The sequence below is a fragment of the Geotrypetes seraphini genome, chromosome 7 (assembly GCF_902459505.1).
Source record: "Geotrypetes seraphini chromosome 7, aGeoSer1.1, whole genome shotgun sequence".
NCBI classification, from domain to species: Eukaryota; Metazoa; Chordata; class Amphibia; order Gymnophiona; family Dermophiidae; genus Geotrypetes; species Geotrypetes seraphini.
Genome location: NC_047090.1, coordinates 38,104,012 through 38,126,162, shown reverse-complemented (window position 1 = coordinate 38,126,162; position 22,151 = coordinate 38,104,012). Strand labels below are relative to the sequence as shown.

At 45.3% G+C, this 22,151-nt stretch overlaps 1 protein-coding gene across 4 annotated transcripts in view; it reads left to right on the top strand.

The window, feature by feature from the left end:
* The window catches only part of ACSS3 (acyl-CoA synthetase short chain family member 3), a 182,983-nt gene that overhangs the window by 51,523 nt on the left and 109,309 nt on the right, over positions 1 to 22,151 (top strand). For all 4 annotated transcript variants that reach the window (XM_033951908.1, XM_033951907.1, XM_033951906.1 and 1 more), the window contains 2 exons: positions 13,366 to 13,510; positions 20,157 to 20,345. In XM_033951908.1, coding sequence (XP_033807799.1) covers positions 13,478 to 13,510; positions 20,157 to 20,345 — 222 coding nt within the window. In that variant the 5' untranslated portion in view covers positions 13,366 to 13,477. The remainder of the gene's footprint in view (positions 1 to 13,365; positions 13,511 to 20,156; positions 20,346 to 22,151) is intronic.

Here is a 22,151-nt window from a genome sequence, read left to right as displayed (position 1 = left end):
GAACCAGGGGGAAAGGAACCCCCATCCACAGCTGCTCATAATACCGTCTCAACGGAACAGCCATAGAACCTTGCAGGAGCCGATAAAATTCCCCACTGAATCCATCCGGACCCGGAGATTTACAGAGAGGTAAGTTTTTAATAACCCCCAGAACCTCCTCCCCGGTAATAGGGGAGGCCAAACTCGCACGGTCAGTATCCGAGAGCCGGGGCAAGGGCAGCGAGTCTAGATATGCCTGAATTGGAGATTCCTGGTCCACTATCTCCGCCGTGTAAAGGGAGCTATAAAAGGTGATAAAAAGCTGTTCAAGTTGAGACTGAGCTGTAACCAGCTGCCCCCCAGAGTCCTTGAGAGAGGTGATGGAGGAGGAACCCCTCCGCGCCCTGGTCAGCTGAGCCAACATTCTTCCAGGCCGGTTGCCAAATCTATGTAGCAGATTCTTACAATAAAAGAGCGACTTTTGGGCCTTTTCATGTAAGAGAGCATGAAGCGCTGACTGTGCCTCCTGAAAATCATGCTTATGGGACAAAGTTGGGGAATGTAGTACTAAAAGTCTGCTCTCCCTTACCCTGCGTTCGAGAGCCAAAATCTTGGCCGCCATCAGTTTCTTCCGGCGGGCACAGTAAGCTAATACAGCCCCCCCAGAGCACCACCTTAGCAGTCTCCCAAAAGAAAGCTCCATTATCCGCATGTACCCCATTGAACTCAACATAATCCCGCCACTGCGTCTCCAAATACTGTTTGAAATCAGGGTCAGAGTAGAGCGCTACCGGAAAACGCCAGCGCCCACCCCCTCCAGGAGGTCCATCCGCGAGACTGGCATCCATCCATACCATCGTATGATCAGAGATGACCAGCGCCCCTATTTCAGCTTTATTGACTGTAAAGAAGGAGAAGCGCGAGAGAAAGATATAGTCTATTCTAGAAGAGGAATCATGCACCTCAGAGGAATGAGTAAAGTCCCTCTCTCCAGGGTGAAGTGTTCTCCAAACATCTACCACATCTAAAGCATCCATCCAAGCTTTCAGCCCATTATCCGACCTTCCAGAGGACCGAGAGGACCCCCTGGAGGAATCCAGAACCGGATCCAAAACAGAATTAAAGTCCCCCAGAAAAATTCTGTGAGTTCCAGGCAGCAGGGTCAGTGACAGGAGCACTCCCAAGAGCTTTTTATAAAAGGACCTTTGGACAGCATTGGGAGCATACACCGACATCAAAAGAACCAGGCGCTGATACAGAGTACCCTGAACCAATACATAGTGACCTTCCGGATCCCAGATGACCCGGGACTGAACAAAAGGATCCAACTTGTGAAGCAGTAGGGCCACCCCAGCCCTAGCCTTAGGAGAGGAAGCAGAAAAACATTGACCCATCCAGGACTGTCTCAGTAAGCTTAGTCTCCTGCAGTCCCACTATATCAGCCTGATGGCGAGCTAAATGTTGCAAAATCTTGGTTCTCTTAATCGGAGAATTAATGCCAGACACATTCCACGTCACACAACGCACTCCCCGCTTAGGTGTCATTCAGAGTAAAAACCATATATATCAACGAAACAAAAAGTAGAGAACTCCTGCCGAGAGTCCCAGCCCTCCCCCCGGCAGTCACACATCCAGTGCCCACCCCGACACATCCCACCAACAACTACACAGGTCCTGACCCCCCTCCCCTCCCTCCAGAAATCCCCCTCAACCCCATCTCCCCCCTCCCAAACCCCCACTGTCCCACCTACAACCAGGCCCCCCTCCCTCCCCCCCAACCCCACCCCCAAGTCCACCTCCCCCCTCCCATTCCCCCCCTGACACCCCATTCCACCACTCCAGAGAGGGTACACCAAAGGGCCCAAAGCCCCTCCCCCCTTCAGCCTCCTCCCCCCTTCAGCCTCCTAGCCAGAAACCAAGCATTAGAAATGCATAGAAAATAAAAGAAAAGAAAGGGAGCCCAGGGGCTAACACTGGAGACAAGGCAGAACCCCAGGTGGAACGGGAAACTAAAAGGAAAGAATAGGCAGAGTCCCACCATTGTATGAATCAACAAGAGGCCAGAGTAAAGAACAATGAAACAGTAACCAGATCAGAACATATGTGACCCCCAAAAGGGAGGCACAAGAGGTGTAGAAGCAGAGCAATAACAATTTGACATAGCCCATTGAGTAAACCACCCGCTCCCCACGGGCAGAAGCAGAAGAAACAACAGTGCCCAGTCATAATCTATCAGGTGCCAGGCTCCAAATCAGGGTACCACTGGAGAACTTGTGCTCTAGCTGCAGCACTGGTCTCAAAGATAAAGGGTTGACCATCTTGAATCACCCGGAGCTTGGCAGGAAATTGCAGAGTGAAGCGCAGCTTTTTCTCAGTGAGTTGCTTGCAGATGGTCGAGAAGCCCCAACGTAGAGATGCCACCTGCGCAGAATAATCCTGGAAAATCAGGATACGCTGATTCTGGAACTGTAAATCCTTTCATTGGCGATAATTGTGGATGAGAAGATCTTTGATGGCAAAATTTAGGATACGAAGAATCACCACGCGCGGCCTGGTCACGCCCTCCTGCCTTCTGCCCAGCCAGTGCGCTTGTTCAATGTGCAAGGGGCCCAGGCCCCGTGTAGCAAGCAGCTCTGTCGCCAGCCACGTTTCCAGTGTGGGCAGCAGGTCTCCATCCGACACTGATTCAGGGACCCCCACCAAGCGCAGGTTGTTCCGTCTGAAGCAGTTGTCCAGGTCCTCCATTTTCTCCTCGCATTGCCCCACCTTGCGCCGCAGCTGCTGAATCTCTGTCTGCATCGTGGCGAAGGAGTCCTGCTCCACCTCAGAGACCCGTGAATTAAACTCCGTCACCGTTGTGGATAGCGTCGCCAGAGACTCCTGCACTTTATCCAGGCGTGTCCCTAACGCCAGCACGACTGCCTCGGTGAGGCGCGCGATCATGTCCGCCCCAACTGAGTCAGCGGCATCGCCCGGGCCCACCATTTTCCCTTCGGGGCTGGGCCCCGATTTTGTTCATTCTCGTTCCTTTTTACCTGCCTTTGAGGCCATATCCGCAGTGCCTCTTTGCACAAATTTGTCCATTAAGCCCCCGGGGAGCAAAAGAAGGAGCTTGGTGTTGAAAATATTCACCGATTATAGTTCAGGGAGGCCAAAGCAGGGGTAGAACAGCGGAGCTCAGGGAAAACGCGTCTTCCCTCCTCTCTGCACGGCCACGCTCCTCACAGTTTTATTTTTAATTTTGATGGAGGCCTGTAATGTCCGGGAGTGGTTTGGGTGGACGCTGGGCCCAAAATCCTGGTTTATATTTGAGTATATACAGTACTAGGGTCTAATATTAACATTCATAATAGACAGTTTACTGGCTACAATTTGCCATAGTTATCCTGCAGTGCAAGGTTTTCAATACAAGTTTTCCTTGCGTGACACATACTGGTTCTGGCACCAGTATGCATTTCTTTGTAGTCCATTGGTCAAGGGCAGGGGTTTAGGTGGAGAGGAATCTTTTTATTGCTTTTCTAAAGCGGAGAAGTCCTTTGAGGGATTTGGTCTATCTGGTGTTTGTTATTGCATTCTACACAGCTGTCCAGAAAGTGCTGATTTAAATGGTGACTGGTAAGCATTAGTAATCAAACTGTGGAGAGTGAATATACTCCGTGATCTTCTATTGGCAATTAGCAATGCCACCCGTTCCTGCTCTGTGGGCTTCTTCTGTTTGTGAAAGAGCGCTCTCAGTTCATTGGGGAGGCTTTTACCATAGTAACAGACTGAGAGCAAAAGCAAGCCTTGAGGGAAATGACCTGATTTTATTTATTGTTCTGGAATATCGTAAGATTTGAAGGGCAGCTTAGAATCTGGAATTAAAAATGTGGAACGCACTGAATGTGTTCAGCGATTCTCCAGTGATGAGAACAATACGTAAGGCTCATTGTTGTAAGACAAGACCCCCTACCCTACCCTTGTCCCCTAGATCTCCTTTCTCCTCCTTCCCACTCACCTTACTCTTGACCCCTTATATTGTACCAGCTCCCCTGCTTACATCTATTAATTGTATCTATTTTGCTGATTGTTCCCATTCACCGATTGTATTTCTGTGATTGTACCCCTTCTCTGATTGTACCATTCGCTGATTGTCCAGCCCTTCTTTATTGTAAACCGCTCGAACTTCTACGGATTTGGCGGTGTATAAGAAATAAATTATTATTAAAGATCGTCATACCCGGTGTCATTTAGGGGTCTTGCTGAAATATGAACTTTATTGATCGTATTAGAGATGACTTCCTGGGTGACCCAAATATAGACATGTGGGGAGAGGAAGCCCTCCAATGGAGCGACTGAATGGGGGTCAGCGCTGTAATTAATTAGTGGATTATTGGGGTATTAGGGATGTATACTGTTGCCTTAGTCATAAATCTCAACTAATGAGAACAAACCTATGTAAATGGGCTTGCTTATATGCTAACCTGGACTCACACTGGTTACCAATACAAGCACAAATTCAGTTCAAACTATACTGTCTATTATTCAAAGCTATAAATGGCACTGCCCCCACTTACCTAACCAACCGCCTAAATCAGAATCTTACTACTAGGCAAAGAAGAACTCAGACCCCTTTTACTTACCCCCCATTCAAAGGTACTCGGTACAAGAAGATGTTTGACAACCTATTAGCGCCGCAGGCAGCGAAACTTGCCCACCCCATCTCCAACTTACTGACAACAACGAGCGACTTCAAATCATTTCGAAAAGGAATCAAAACTCTACTATTCAAAAAATTTATCCAGATATCTTAACTCTTCCCCTTGTCCTTCTCCTCCCTTGTAATAGTCTCACCCCCTCTTGTAATTTTTTCTCTCTTAAGTATCAACCATGTATTATTCCTCTACCTAACTTGCAAATCTTTTGGAAATATCCAGTTAGCTTCATTGTAATCCTAATACCTAAACTGTAATGTTCCTGGAAATGTCCAGTTAGCTTCTTTGTAATCCGCCTAGAACTGCAAGGTACGAGCGGAATAGAAGACACTAATGTAATGTAATGTAACTTCACAAGCTTGTCAGCTGTGCTGTCTCAGTGAGGGTCAAGCACTGACCTTATGTCGTGTTGGCTCATCAGAGGGAGTCGCCGAAAACCCCTACCTCATCAGTGACGGGACATTCCATCGTATCAGATATACAGCAGATATAGATGGTTTCCAAATAATCTAAAAACAGGTGTACCATTAAAATATTATTACAGCAAGATGCTGTAAAAACTGGATGATCCCTGTTTCCAAAATGACATCATTCAGGAAGTGACCGTTAAGTTCTGTTTCAGCAAAATGGCAGATAAGGGATAAGATAAAGTTGCATCTAATTTTTTGTGACAAAATGAGGCACAGGGTTTGCCAAGAGAGTTTCTTAATAATGGTTGGATGTTCAAAGGTCATACTGTTTAAACAATCTGCAAAGTGTTTTTACATATATGCACAGCGTCTGGAAACCCCCCCCCCCCCGGACCCCTTACAAAATAATGTTAATGTGTGTCATTATGCTTTAGGAACTGAGTTTGTGTCGCTGTATTTGTGCATTATTATTATTTTTTAAAAATATCCTTTATTCATTATTATCATTACAGCACAATATACTTAATAAAAGAAAGATAAGACTTATTTTCTCCCATCCCCTTTCAATTTAAAAACATCTCATAAAAATACTTATAATCAACCGTTCTTTACTTCTTAACAAATGCCAAAACATACCCCCCCCACCCACCCCGGATGTGCACATTTTTCACAATTATACAATTAGATTAATCTTTACAATATTTAGTTAATGGTTCCCACACTTCCATAAATTGTTTATAATAACCCTTCTGAATGGCATTAAACGTTTCCATTTTGAAGATATAACATAGGGATTCCCACCGGAATGAATAACTTAGGGGTCCTTTTATCAAGCTGTGGTAGGGGGTTTAATGCGCGTAATACCGCGTGTTAAATCGCCTGCCGCGCTAGCTGCTAACGCCTGCATTGAGCGGGCGTTAGTTTTTTAGCCGGCCGCGGGGGTTAGCGCGTGATGAAATGTCCAACGCGCTAACCCCCGCTACCGCGGCTTGATGAAAGGACCCCTTAATCTATCCCAGTTTTTCCAATTCTTTAAAATTAGCTATTTGTGCATTATTTGAAAAAATGCCCACTGCAGCATTTTTAAGTAGAGCGGGATGCTGGTTATCCAAACTCAATTATCCGGATGTCCAAATATCTTTATTGCTTAAATTTTTGTATCATAATCACATAGGGATCATTTTTACTAAGGCGCGCTAGCCGTCTTAGTGAGCCCTAAACGCTAACGCGTCCGTAGGATATAATGTGCGCGTTAGAATATAGCGAGCGCTAAAACGGCTAGCGCGCCTTAGTAAAAGGACCCCATAGTTCGGCTGTACCTAAACCGCAAAGCCGGCACTGGGGCTTTGCAGTGGTGTAGCGAGGGTGGGAGCGCCCCTCCTTCACCCTCTTCTCCGTCCCCCGCTCTCCCTCTGTCGTCACTTCCTAGGCGCGGGACCTGGAAGTGACGTCGGAGCCGACACTGATGCGGGCGGCAAGCTCGCGCTAGGAAAATGAAAGAGGTACAAGGGAAGAGAAGGGAAGGGGTGCCCACGCACAGCAGGGGGATTCGGGAAGGATCGGGTTGGAGAGGAGGATGGGTGCCGGCGCCCGGGGCAGGCTTCTCTACCTTCCTTACTACGCCACTGTCTCTATGGAAAATGTGATGGTGATAGAGCACCCCCCACTGGTAGGACTGTATGTGGAGGATTCTTGCTCAGCTTTGATGGAACAGTGACTTCCTCATTTGCTCATCTCACTTCCCAGTCGGGTTTGCAAGAGTTCTGGCTGGGGTCGTTGGGCAAAATCGGCCGCTTGCAAGAGGATGCCTCTACTCTAGTGTTTCGAAACCTTGCTGCTATGATCGGTGCACTCGCGTGCCTTGCCTCGAGGTTGAGCTCTTGGTTTCTGTGCGTGTAGTCATGGGGAGACTGGATATCCCGCACTTATTTGCTGCTGTCTCCAGAACGATGGCTCTCGGAGTTGTAGCACAGCTGCTGCATCATCTTTCTTTTCCATTCCTTTCCTGATAATTCCTAACAATTCTATTTTCTTTCTTAGCCTCCGCTACACATTGAGCTGAGGGTTTCAACGTATCCTCAACAATGAGAGCTAGATCTTTTTCCTGGGCAGTGACTCCTAACGTGGAACCCAGCATCACATAGCTATAGTTTGGGTTCCTCTTTCCCACATGCATCTTTTTCCAGTTGCTCGCATTAAACGTCATTGCCATTTTGACACCCAGTCTAACAGTCTCACAGGGTCCTCTTGCAATTTTTCACAATCCTCTTGCAATTTAACAACTTTGAACAACTTGTGTCATCAGCAAATTTAATTATCTCACCAGTTATTCCTCTCTCTAGATCATTTATAAGTATGTTAAAAAGCAGCGGTCGCAGCACAGACCCCTGGGGAACCCCACTTTGTACCCTTCTCCATTGAGAATATTGACCATTTAAACCCACTCTCTGTTTTCTGTTTTTTAACCAGTTCTCAGTCCATAAAAGGAGATTACCTTCTATCCCGTGACTTTCTGATTTCCTCAGAAGTCTTTCATGAGGTACTTTGTCAAATGCCTTTTGAAAATCCAAATACATAATATCTGCACGAAACCCTTTTTACTGCAAAGTATGTCTGTGAAAGTGTGTTCAGATGTCATGCTATTCCCACGCTAGTGTTGGCACTAGCTTTCTGTATTGGCTCCTGATTTTTTTTTTTAATAACTCAAGGCGCTCAATCGTTCACCACAAGGGAAAAGCAAATTTGCTCAGGTCCAGTAGATAACCTTCTCAGTCATTTGCAACATTTTATTTTACTGTTTGGTTAATGTTCTGTTTTGTAATGCATGCCTTCTTAGCTGTGATTAAACATGCATTCTGGGCGTTCCTTGTTATGCAAGCTGTTGTGGACGTTCTCTGTGGATTTGCAGGTTATAAAGTTATGAAATAGCCTCTCCTGCCTGTTGTGTTGGGGTGTACTGTATATCTGAAACAAAAAAGCAGGGATAGCCAAATGGTCCAAATTCTGAGTCCAAATGAGATGAACACAGACAATATTTGTTGAAGTCCTTTTTTTTAGTTAAATCAAAAAAAAAAACCCAAGAAGACCCAACATGGGCTGTGTTTTGGCGTATCTGTCTGCATTAGGAATCCACAATTCTTATAAGAGAAATGAAGCATAAGCTAAGTGCTATAAACAGATACACCATGAGATTCTGTTTGCAAACATGTAGAGCTTGTGTCCCGATGCACCTTCACATGTCTTATAGTTTTCATGTATACTAATTATGGTTCTGTATTTTACATGTTCTAAATATATTTTGTTCCGTTTTAATCTTTTAAATGCTATGTTTATCATATTTTGTATGTTTTATCATTTAAATAATTGTTTTATTTAATATGTTTATTTTAGTTTGGTATGTCCCCTGAGGAAGGCAGTGTTTTGCCGAAACCAGGATCCTAGTTGGGACTTCCCATAGGAACTTTCAGTAAAATCCCTTGGGATGAATTGTGACATCGGCTTAGCTTTTCTTCTGTTTTGCTTCAGCCAGTTATGGGCAATGGGCTGACACTGCCCTTTATTTTTGTATTGGAAGGCTGTTATTCAGATCCAAAGTGTGGTGCAGAGTAGACCATTCACCAGCCATTTGTAGCAGTGTTCTTCAACCACCGGTCCATGGACCAGTGCCGGTCCACAGAAATTTCCTGCCGGTCCACAGGGCCAGCACGTGCAGCAGGCCCAAAACAGTGTTCTTCAACCGCCGGTCCACGGCGCGATCGATGCGGCGTTATCTTCGAGCCAGCTCCCTCTTCCTAACTGATTCAGCGCACAAAGCCACGGGCAGTGGCTCCTATGGGCATCCTGCGCCTGAACCGGAAGCCTTCTCGCTGACGTTGCAATGTCAGAGGGAAGGCTTCCAGATGAGGCACGGGACGTGCAAGGTGCAATTAGTACTATTATGGGGGCAGGGTCTGGGGTGGAGATTGGGTAGAGATGGGCGGAGCCTGGCCCACGACTTAGCCCAGTGTTCTTCAACCGCCGGTCCACGGACCGATGCCGGTCCACAGAATAATTATTTTATTTCTGCCGGTCCATAGGTGTAAAAAGGTTGAAAAACACTGATTTATAGAACATGCTGTACGGCTGACTAGAATCTAACCCACGGATTCTATATATGGCATCCAAAATTGGACGCCAGTCCAGGAAGTGTTTGTAATTAACCCTCCGTTTTACAAAACCGCGCAAGAGGTTTTTAGATCCGGCCGGCACACTAAGTGCTCTGTGCTGCTCCAACACTCACAGGAACTCTAGCCAGCGCTAAAAACCTCTTGCGCATTTTTGTAAAAGGGGGGTGGGGGGTGGGGTTTAGATTGTCTAAGGAGTTAATTAGTGCCAATAATTGAGTGCTAATTGGCACTGATCAGCACCAATTAGGAATTGGGCGCACATTTTGCTGTTCTTATAACAATGTGTGCTCAAATCCTATAGTGCGCAATCCAAAAGGGGGCATGGCCATAGGAGGTGCATGGACGAGTTGTGGGGGGGGGTTCCTAAAATTTGCATGCAGTGTTATAAAACAGTATTTCCCAAGTTGGTCCTAGAGCACTCTCTTGCCAGTCAAGTTTTTGGGATATTTATAATATATGCATGATAGAGATTTGCATATGATGGAAGCAGCGTATGCAAATCAGTTTAATGCATATTCATTTCGGATATCCTGAAAACCTGACTGGAAAGGGGGTACATCGGGACTGACTTGCGGAACACTGTTTTATAACACTGCATGCCAATTTTAGGCACAACCCCCCGACATTTCCATGCACCTCCTATGGCCATGACCCCTTCTGGGTTGCAACTTGGGAAACACTTATAGAACGGGGAAGAAGAGGAGGAGAACGAGGGCCCAATCAGCAGCGAGGTTGGGGAGGGGGAGGAGAAAGCCATGCTAAACGCCCACTTTATTGAAGTTGTCTTTAAGGGTTACCAGACGTCCGGATTTCTCTGGACATGTCCGGGGGTCTGGACGGCTTTTCAAAACCCGGCACATTGTGTGGGTTTTGAAATGCTTCCTGTCAAAATCGCATCCATGCTTGTGTGGATGCAACGCAGCGATGTCATGCACACGTGGCATCATTGCGTCGGGTCCACGCAGGCACGGATGCCGTATGGGGGCAGGGCTGGGGGGAGGGCAGAAGGGGGTGTGACACAGGTGGAACTGGATGCGCCTGGGAGCGTGTCCCTGGGTCAGGATTTTCTTTCAGGGAAGTCTGGTAACCCTACCTTTAGTCCTAACTCCAACCAACTTGTAAAACATTTCTGTTTGCCATTCCCTCTGTAGTTCCGACCCTATCTCCTTTGCCATTCCTTCAGCACAAGCGCTGGCGCCTCTCTGCACCCCACACATCTTTGATTCTTTGCCAGTGTAAGCAGCATTTCCAAGTTGTTGCTCGCGCCGGCCTCGGCTCTCCCTCTGATGTCACTTCCTGAGGAAGTGACATCAGAGGGAGAGCCAAGGCCGGTGCAAGTATCAAGTTGGAGACGCTGCTTGCGCTGGTGAATAACCAGAGAAGCATGGGAGGAGAAGGGATGGCATGCGCGTGGTGGTGGTGGGGTGGGGAAGGAGCAGGCAGATGCCATCATCTAGGGTGCCTCCCACCCTCTGTACTTCCCTATCTGAGCAGTGTGTTTAGATTAGAGAGTTGCGCGGGGACAGAAATCCCACCCATCCCCGCCAGGATCCTCTCCGTCCCCATAAAAAGCAGCAATTACTTCTGACAGGATCATCAATTCCACAGTTTCTTTTGTGTTTGCGCTGCTGTTTTCCTTGTGGAATCTCTTTGGTGGAACCCTTTTTTTGTTTTCTTTTACTAAGGCTGACGTGTCCATTATATTATATGGACAAATCCTGCTTCCAAAGCCTTCCATCCCCATGGGAGTCCTGTGGGCCAGAGGGGGGTCCCCGTGGGAGTCTCATGGGTTAGGGGGGATTCCCGCGATCCCCATTCCCGTGCAGACCTCTAGTTTAGATTCACCCTTTTTGTCCTGTTTGTCACAATTAGATTGTAAGCTCTCTTGAGAAGGGACTGTCTCTTGCATGTTAATGTACAGTACAGTGCTGCATGCAGTACAGAAATGATAAGTAGTAGCAGCAATAATATTCTACAGTGGGTGCTCTTCTTTGAGTGCCTTTATATAGAATAACACTGAACGACAATTTCTGAGCGCCATTAACTGAATCTAGTTCATAATTAATTTGTTTCTCAGGTGTTTCCATTTTTTAATGATATTTATGCTCATTATCCATTTGCTGTACTGCCAAAATCAGAGCAATTTACGATTAAAAAAAAATATACAAAAAAGAGAATAAAGTTTTGGGGAAAGGAGTTGATATCGCAGATAAATAAAAACAGAGCACGGTAGAAAAGGTGACGGGAGTTTCCAGCTTCCCTGAAAGGTATTGCGAAAATAAAGTGAGTTTTAAGGCCCTTTTTTTGAATTTGGAGAAGGCAGTCTCGGCGCTCACGTATAGAGGTAATGCGTTCCGTAACACCAGTGCCAAAACAAACACACGAGCGCATCAGCTGTTGATTGCACAGGCTGGGCAGGAGGGGCCGAGGATTGCTTTTGCCCTTAAGCTACCCAAGATCTTGGATTGAGGTCATGGGGGAAGGGTCTCCTAAGAGGTGCAATGAGATGTTGCAGGAGGCAGATTCTTGGATCCATTAGGGCTAGGGCAGGGCTTCAGAAGAGGGCGAAGCGTAAGTCCAGATGTTTCTTTGGAAAGGAAGGGGCTGTTGACACGGGTTTTCTATTGGGAGTAGGGGGGGGATTTCTTACTTAGGCTTTAATGTTAGTATGCCAATGATGCTAGGATTGCACATTCCCTGCACCAGCACACAATTAGCAGATAAAACTGTTTATCTCGTCATTCTATAAACTTGAACGCATGATTGATTGATTTAATTTTATTTCTATGTCATTTATGTCCTGACTGGTTTGCATTCAGGTACTTCATCATATTTCCCTATCTGTCCTGGTGGGCTCAAACTCTATCTAGTGTACCTGGGGCAATGTGGGGATTAAGTGACTTGCCCGGGGTCACAAGGAGCAGTGAGGGATTTGAACCCACAACCTCAGGGTGCTGAGGCTGTAGCTCTAACCACCGCCACACACTCCCCTAATGATCTACATGTTATTAACATTTTATTGAAGGGATCAAGTAAATATACAATAATATAATACAAAGAAATATTCATTACAAGTAATTTCACAATTCTGTTATTTCCATCCATATTTCTATCAATCCTGAAAAATTTTTTTTAGATGATCTACCCTATCCCACCCTTTCACCCCCCCTTTTCCCTTCCCCCTCTGATGCTTAAGTGCTGAGGACGTCCAGCATGAATAGCCATTTTACAGATTGTAACGTCCAGCACAGTGGCATAGTATAGGGGAGGGGCAGACCGGTGAGGGTACTGGCACCTTTCCACCCCCCATGCCACCCTTATGCCCTTCCTTCTCAACCCAAATACCTCTTTACTATGACCACTCGTGCCGGCCTGGCTCCCTCTGAAATCACTTCCGGGTTACGGGGCCAGGAAGTGATGTCGTAGGGAAAGCCAGTGCCAGCCCGAGCAGCAGGCCAGAGAAGCTGCTTGCGCTGATGAAGATATAAAGAGGTACTGGGGGTGCCTAGGGAGGGCGCGAATGTGTTGTGGGTGATGCAGAAGGAGCTTGGTGGAGGGGCAGAGGGGGACTGGGGATAAGGGCTCATGTGGTATTCCTGCGCTAATCGTATGGTAATGTAGATCTAATTGATTTTGCACTGGAATGTCTGATCTCTGCCCAGACATGTCCCTCTTCAAGAAAAATATAAAAATAATTTTTAGCACGCAGTTTGCACGTGTGGATTTGAAAATTACAGCGGCATTCCTGCGTGCAGCTTAGTAAAAAGGTCTCTTATGTAGTAGAAAGGAATTAAAAAGTGACTTGATTAAAAATGTCGATAGGTTTCATGTGAAATGGATTCTAAAGATATGCTAATTACACGTGATGATATCTTTCCTGCTTTTGTGCTGTTTAAAGCGCAAATTTTTAAACCTTGTGTAAAACCAGTATGCCTTAGAAAGAGAGTAGCAGGGTTCCTTAAGGTAGAGTTGTTGCTTTCTTGTAATACTGTCTTGTGTGGCAGAGCGCCAGCATCCCCACTTATAAATTATAATTAGCTTGTAAGGATTAGGCAGACATCAACGGATTTGCTAAACTCATTGAATTTTCTCTTTTTATTTTATTTATTCCTGTAGGTTTGTGGATGGCGAGCTTAATATTTGTTACAATGCTCTGGACCGTCACATAGAGAATGGGCGTGGAGACCAGACTGCTATAATCCACGATAGCCCTGTAACTGGCACTACAATGGCCGTCACTTACCAAGAGGTTCACACCCAGGTACTCGATGTTGGTCCTAGTGCTGCTGCTTTGGCTTCTAGGTTATCTGAGCAGGTGCATTGAGGAGAACTGCTGGGAGGCTGTGAGAATGACACGGTGACAGATTTTGTACCCGTCCTCGCAGTTAACCACGGGAAACCATCCCGTATCATTCTTTAAGAAGAGAAGGAAGAATTGAGGTGTAAATGGGCACAGCCACTGACGCTAAAGCCTTGCATTGAAGGATGCTGGTGTAGAAGGACTGAGGCTAAGATAGACACTAAAAAACGGGACCTGGGTTGGATACTGTTGGACTTGATGGACCTTGGTCTGTCCCAGTAAGGCAATCCTATGTTCTTATGTATAGGACAGTCAAGCCATTGTGACATCAGTGATGAAGTTGGCTCTTAGGCATTGGTGGAATGAGACATTATGATGTTGCAGTCATAGCTCTGGAATGTTGCTACTTGATGGGTTTCTGCCAGGTACTTCTAGAGAATGACACGGAGACAGAATTTGTCCCCATCCTCACGGTTAAACCACGGGAAACCATCACCATGTCATTCTTTAAGTAGAGAAGGAAGAGTCGGAGTATGAATGGGCACTTCAAGCCTTGCATTGAAGAATGCTGGTGTAGAAGGACTGAGGTTGAGATAGACACTAAAGAATGACATGGGATGGTTTCCTGCGGTTATCCAAGGTGACGGGGACAAATTCTGTCACTGTGTCGTCATTCTCTGTCTCTCAACTCAATCGGGTTGTGTTGGGAGGGCAAGAAAATAGGTGTTGCTGGATTGGCTCATGATAGCATTGAGGGCCAATGCAGAAAACTACTGCAAGCCCAGGTGCGCAGATATTGTAATATACATACATGCAGGAAGAGGGTTGAGTGTGGGTTTACCGCGGAATGGCACAGATGGTCACATATTGCATTCAAATGAGTGCATATGAGGCCATTAAGAATGTGTTGCTTTGTCTCCCTGTTCCACCGCTTTTTAATGTTAATACTGAATGCTTTAATTGGTGAAATGGGGTGTTACTTCTAGTTACAGACTGTAATGTTGAAATTTGTATCCTGTACCAAAAAAAGTATGCCAATGCCCAAAATCAAATCATGGTTTAGCCCAAAACTGATCTCCCTGATGGTTAACATTTTGCACCAGCGCCCTCCTGGATCCTAGTAACTCTGGGGTCCCTACTGGATCCTAGTAACTCTCCCTCCTCCATTCTGCTTAAGAAAAATCACTTGAGTGTGAGAACCCACCCCACCCACCCACCCAACCCTCCTCCCTAACTTTTTTTTTTTTTTTTTTATTCCTGTGTTTAGGGCTCCCCTTCCCCGCACTCAATATCCCTCTCTCCCCAAACTAAATACTACAAATTCACTGTTGTCTAGTGGCATCCTGCCCTCCCGCCCCTTACACTCACCTGACCTGATTTCAAGATCTGAGAAAAAGGTATCTTCTAATCCCTCTTACTGTCCTATGAATTCATTCACTCAGCTGCCCCCTCATATCTCTCTTCACTTCTCTCCCCCTATGTTCCAAGGGCTGTTCTAACTGCCCTAACGTGGCACTGTTGCTACCCATGATCCCTCTAAGCTAACAAGAGAATCTTTAAAAAATTAAGTATTATTCAGAATTCAGCTGTCCCGATTGATTTTTGACCTGAAGAAATACGATCATGTCGGCCCTTATTATAAGCAACTGCATTGGCTGCCGGTAGAGGCAAGAGTTCTGTTTAAATTTGCCTGCATCTGTTTCAAAACCTTAACTGGCTTGGCTCCAACCTACCTTTCCACTCACTTTGAGCTGGCTCATGCCATCAAGTCTACCTGGAGTTCCTGCTTATTTGCCTACCCTACATTTAAATCTTGTCGTTACAAGAGATTCATGGACAGAACGCTTTTTCATTTTAAGCAGGCAAAATGAATGCCTGGTTAAGTGAAACCATTGCAAAAGCTTTGTCCTATTACTCTCTTAGAAAATGAGTAAAGACTTATCTCTTTGATAAATTTGTCACTTGATAATCCTTTGCATTTCTCCGTTGCTTGTATTTTGCTGGCTCAGTTGCCTCTTGTGAACCGCCTAGAACTGTTATGGTGTGGCGGTATACAAAAATAAAGTTGTTATTATTAAGGTGAGCAGTCGCTCATACATTTCTAGGAGCGTCGCTCACAAAAATACTTGCAAATCTGGAAAATTGCCGATTTTTAGAATTTGTTGCTTACTTGATAAACATTTTTTAGAACTCGTCGTTCACATGAGAAAAAAAAAAGTGCTAACACTTGGCCAGTCCTTAAGGGAGCGCTGGTTGCCACATAAGTAGCCCATGTGCTTTTCCTCATAAACTTCTATATAGGGCAACTCTGCCTCCTATCACCTGAACTACGTCAGTGCTTCATATCAAGTATTTAGGTCATTGGTACTGAGAATGCTCAAAACCCCACCTCCCTTAAAGTGGATTATTTTGGAGGGAAATAAATTGAACATAGTACATTATTTAAAGTCGCAGAAGACGAATGAGGAGATTTGTGTTCTGTAGAATGTGGACTTATCTGTTACAGCCTGATAACATCAAAGACAATTTTTTTTTTCTCCTCAGGGAGCTAATTTCCAATGCCACATGGCAAATCATATTGAATTTCCCCTGTGGTGTATTTCTCTACACCAGCTCAGTTCACTGATACGACTTTTCCACTTTCCAGGAGGCTAATGTAGAACAAGAGAGGCACGCCATAGGTTCTCATTATGCTCAAAGTAAAGACTTCTCCGTCACTGTTGCATCCTCTCAGTGAAAGGCTGCGTTTATTTGTTCTATTCTAAAATGTTAATTTATTGTTCCAATCCAACTTTTAGGTTTTTATACCGGGTCATCCCTATGATAGGGCTTGATTCAGTTTACAGTAATTAATTCTTCACAAAAAGCATAGTAATATAGTAGATGACTACAGATAAAGACCTGAATGGTCCATCTAGTCTGCCCAACCTGATTTAATCTAAAAATTTGTTGGGTTTTTTCTTCTTCTTTTTTTTTTTTTTTAGCTATTTCTGGGCAAGAATCTAAAGCTCTGCCCGATACTGTTCTTAGGTTCCAACTACTGAAGTCTCCATCAAGCTCACTCCAGTCCATCTACACCAGGGATCTCAAAGTCCCTCCTTGAGGGCCGCAATCCAGTCGGGTTTTCAGGATTTCCCCAATGAATATGCATTGAAAGCAGTGCATGCACATAGATCTCATGCATATTCATTGGGGAAATCCTGAAAACCCGACTGGATTGCGGCCCTCAAGGAGGGACTTTGAGACCCCTGATCTACACCCTCCCAGCCGTTGAAGCCCTCCCCAGGCCGTCCAAATGGCCATGCAAGTATGCCCAGTACTGGCCTTAGTTCTTCAATATTTACTATTATTTTCTGATTCTAGATCCTCTTGTGTTCAACCCACGCTTTTTTGAACTCCATTACCATTTTCATCTCCACCACCTCCCTCAGGAGTGCATTCCGGACATCCACTACCCTCTCCGTGCAATATAACCGAAATGAGAGCAACATTATTAGAATCTTCAATGTAGGGAGAATCCATCGATGGTTTCTGTTCATCATAGTTCTTTTAGAACATACCATTAAGTGGAGTTACATGCTAAGAAAACTAGGGTTTGGTTTTTTTCCATTTTGTAACCCCTGAGATGGTGATTATCCGGATTTTGGATACAATGAAGAGACCCATGGACCAGGAAAATAGGACATGCATGAAAATCTTTAATGCAGTAAACGTTAAGGGTCTCATAATCGAAAACCGGGCTAAGTCGGCACTTGGATGAATATTTCGCAAATATGTCCAAGTGTCGATAATAAAAACGGGTTTTGGATGTATTTCTAAATGATCTTGGCCTTCATAGTGCCGCTGAACGACCAAAGCTAAACGGGGTGTTTCAGGAGGAGTGTCGAGGGTGGGAGTTGGGCGGGATGTGGGCCGGCTTAGACTTAGTCGTACAGCATGTATAACCGAAAGTTATACAGCCCAGGATCGACGGAACTTGGATGTTGTGACTTAGACCATGTAGAGGGAGAATTAGAAGGGCTTGAGCATGCGCAGATGTATGCTCAAAGCCGGCAGAGACTGGGAAGAAGAAGATCTTCAAGCGGCACCGGCACTTGTGGGCTGTGTGCCGGTGCCAAAGGGGGGGTGAGTTAAAGTTGGTCGGGCGAGGGGTTCCTGTTCTTGCGGGGGGGGGGGGGGCGCCGATTTGAGTGGGGGGGGGCCTTTGAGAGCGGGGGGAGCGGTTCTCGTGCCGGTGCCAGACGGGGGGGGGGGTGAGTTAAAGTTGGTCGGGTGGGGGGTGCCTGTTCTCATGGGGTGGGGGGAGTGCCGGATCACGCGGGGAGGCACTTTGCAAGCGGGGGGGGGGGGGGTGAGCAGCGCCCTGGCCTCGGGGGGGGGGAACGTATCAAAGCGAGTTTCCATAATTTCCTATGGGGAAACTCGCTTTGATAAACGAGCATTTTGGATTACGCGCATGCTCCTGGAACAGATTATGCTCGTAATCCAAGGTACCACTGTATATGCTTACTGTATAAAGTCTTTTCCCTGACTTAAATTGTAAACGTATAACTAGTTTGACTTTATGATTGCGCTACTATGTTCTTCAATTTCAACCACATTGTTTGTATTTCAACTAACTGTTGTGAACCGCCTAGAACTCCCTGGGTATGCCGGTATACAAAATAAAAATTATTATTATTATTATTAGTAATCTAAATTTCTATTGATACATTTGTATAAAAACTTAAGAATTGCTATATTAGGACAGACCAAAGGTACATCAAGCTCGGTATCCTGTTTCCAACAGTGGCCAATCCAGATCCTAAGTACCTGGCTTTAAAAACCCAAATAGTAAACAACATTCCAGAGCTGAGATTGTGATGTCATAATACTTCATTCCACCAATGCCTAAGAGCCAACCTCATCAGTGATGTCACAATGGCTTGATTGTCCTACACTTAGGAACTTAAGAATTGCCATACTAGGACAGACCAAAGGTCCATCTAGCCCAGTATCCTGTTTCCAACAGTGGCCAGCCCAAGTTCAAAGTATCTAGCTAGATCCCAAGTAGTAAAACAGTTTTTATGCATGTTTTGTATTGTATTGTGCAGTAATAATACAGAATAGTTTTTACTGGCTAATTTTTAAACTTTGTATGTGTAACTGTGATTTTGAGAGAGCTCATATCCCAGGGATTCTTTGGGGTATTAATCTTGGCTGAGCAGTAAGATGAGGTTCTTCGCGGGCAGGCTGATCAGCCCTTATGTAAACAAGAAACTGTTCTCTGGAGTTTTTTTTAATGCATGCAAATCGGTCATACATGCATTAATTTGTGTGTTAAAGCACATTAAATCAATGTTTTATATGTATGCTAATGAATATACGTCCTTAATTATTTTAAGACAGTACATCTTTAGAATTGCTGTTTCTTATACTATCAAACATAAAGACCAGTGCAATTTTTTAATGTTAAGTTTATTCACTGAGCTCAAGAAGACAATTAATAAATAGAAGAGAGATGTGAATATTACTTCATGAGGGAGTTGAGATCCAAGGCAATAAACTTGAACTATGATAAATTGCCAATATATTTATAGGAAAGAAAGCTGTTTATCTCAGTCCCAGTCACAACGAGATGGCAGATATTTCTTCAGTAATGGCAATCACTTTGCGACCATGAAGCTCTTCTTTCTGAAAATGCTGAGCCGATATATAGACTCATAACCAGTTCCCTGCCTCCTGCAGCAGGCTGCCAAGTCCCTGCTTGCCTGAGCTGAATTGTGATGCCAAAGTAGATCAAACTCCCAGGACTGGTGGAGGAAAATTGACACCTTCAGGGTCTGTGTAGTTCAGAATTCAGGACTGGAAAAAGCAATTATTGAACGTCGCCAGATGCATGAAGTGGTTTCCAGTTTGATGGTGTATGTGGACCTCCTCTTTTGGAGGAAAAAAAACCTAAATATGACTAATTAATGACAGCTATTTGCTTGTGAGAGTTATTCTGCTATACATTTTTAAAGTGATACTGTGATAAATGCGACTATCTCCAACCCAGTCTTGGCTGAACAGTTTAAGTTGAACATAAGAAACAGGAAGTGATGTCGGAGGCCAGAGGGGAAGCTTTGGACCAAGCCACAGGCAGCGTATATGCAATGCTGCCACTACCAAGGATCAGCAGAAGACCACCTTTAAGGCAGACCAGAGTGGGGGGGGGGGGGGGGGCAAGATACTGAATTGTGGGTGGAAAGACGATAGATCACAAGAACAGGGATTGGAAGAGAAGAGAGCAGAAGAGATGTTTGGAGGATAAAAGAGATGATTAATAACTATAATTAATGCATTAATTAACTGTGATTAACTTTCAGCCTTAGTGATAATTATGACAGCCAGAAAGAGAAAACATCCAAGAATTAGCCAGCATAATTCATGAAGTTACTACAATCTGCAAGATGTTTTAATAGTTTTCAAGCAATTAGTCTGTTACATGTTGCAAAGATACAGGGTCATGGATTTAATATATCACTTTTCTATGATTTAACCAAAGAGACTTACTTTTTATGATGTGCCTAGTGGACTCACAATGTAAGAATGAAATAGCTGACACATGACAATTTTCTCTGGACAGGTCTCCAAGCTGGCTGGCGTTCTGGTGAAACACGGAGTGAAGAAGGGTGATCGTGTTGTCATCTACATGCCCATGATTCCACAGGCCATGTACACCATGTTGGCATGTGCAAGACTTGGGGCCATACACAGTTTGATCTTTGGAGGTTTTGCCCCCAAAGAACTTTCAGTTCGCATTGATCATGCAAAGGTAATTATCTGCGCTTGGGGGAATAAATGGCTTATATAGCAGAAAAAAATCACCACTGGATAAAAGATTAATGTATCTAAATAACAGATGTAAAGGCACATTTTAATTAGAACATACTGTAGAAATCAGAATCTAGGTTCGGATGTGTGCAAGTCTGTTGACGTAGCGCCTTCTTTCTAGAGCGCAAGGCACATTTTAGTTAGAACATACTGTAGAAATCAGAATTGAGACATCTAGGTTGGGATGTGTGCAAGTCTGTTGACGTAGCGCCTTCTTTCTAGAGCGCTTGGCACATTTTAGTTAGAACATATTGTAGAAATCAGAATTGAGACATCTAGGTTAGGATGTGTGCAAGTCTGTTGACGTAGCGCCTTCTTTCTAGAGCGCAAGGCACATTTTAGTTAGAACATACTGTGGAAATCAGAATTGAGACATCTAGGTTGGGATGTGTGCAAGACTGTTGACGTAGCGCCTTCTTTCTAGAGCGCAAGGCACATTTTAGTTAGAACATACTGTAGAAATCAGAATTGAGACATCTAGGTTGGGATGTGTGCAAGTCTGTTGACATAGCGCCTTCTTTCTAGAGCGCAAGGCACATTTTAGTTAGAACATACTGTAGAAATCAGAATTGAGACATCTAGGTTGGGATGTGTGCAAGTCTGTTGACATAGCGCCTTCTTTCTAGAGTGCTCCCTCATGTACAGATGTCGGCATCTAACATACAAGAGACATCTCGACAAAACACATATCTGAGTGTAGACAGTTAAACATGTAAATTGGCTTTTCAGAACCTAGACATGTATGTGCTGATACATAGACGTGTATATGTGCTGTTTTGGAAATTAGGTGGACAAAAAGTGAGGTAACGATAAAGACTGATTCAATATAAAAACCAAGTCTTTTATCCTCAGTTTGTTGACCGATGCTTGAGGTACATATCTAAGGATTCATGAGATACCCCGCTATACATTTCTAAAGTGATACTGTGATAAATGCAACTTTCTCCGACCCAGTCCTGGCTGAACAGTTTAAGCTGAACATAAGAAACAGGAAGTGATGTCAGAAGAGGCGGGGTAGGCCAGAGGGCAAACTTTGAACCAGGATTAATGAGTCTTTAGATATGTGTCACAAGCATTGCCCAGCAAATTGAGGGTTAAAGACTTCTTGGTTTTTACCTCACTTTTTGTCCACCTTCTTTGTTCACCTTCTCTACATCAACCATTTTTAGAAACCTACATCCAGTAAATTATACTTACCGTATTTTCACGCAAATAACGCGCACCCGTATAAAACGCGCACACGGGTATAGCGCGCAGAAATCACGATGATATGTACAAAAACTTTGGTATACCGCGCTCACGGGTATACCGCGCATGCTGCCCGACGCTCCTTTCGCCCGCTCTGACTTTCCGTGCGCTGTCCCGACTCTCCGTTCACCCCCCCTGACTTCCGTGCACTGTCCCCCCTTGAAGGTCTGTCCCCATCCTGAAAGCCTGATGCCCCCCCCCGACGTCCGATACATCCCTCCCCCCCGAAGGACCGCCGACTCCCCAACAATATCGGGCCAGGAGGGAGCCCAAATCCTCCTGGCCACGGCGACCCCCTAACCCCACCCCGCACTACATTACGGGCAGGAGGGATCCCAGGCCCTCCTGCCCTCGACGCAAACCCCCCCCCCCCCAACCACCCGCCCCCCCCCAAGAACCTCCGACCGCCCCCCCAGCCGACCCGCGACCCCCCTGGCGACCCCCCCACCCCCCTTCCCCGTACCTTTGGTAGTTGGGCCAGGAGGGAGCCCAAATCCTC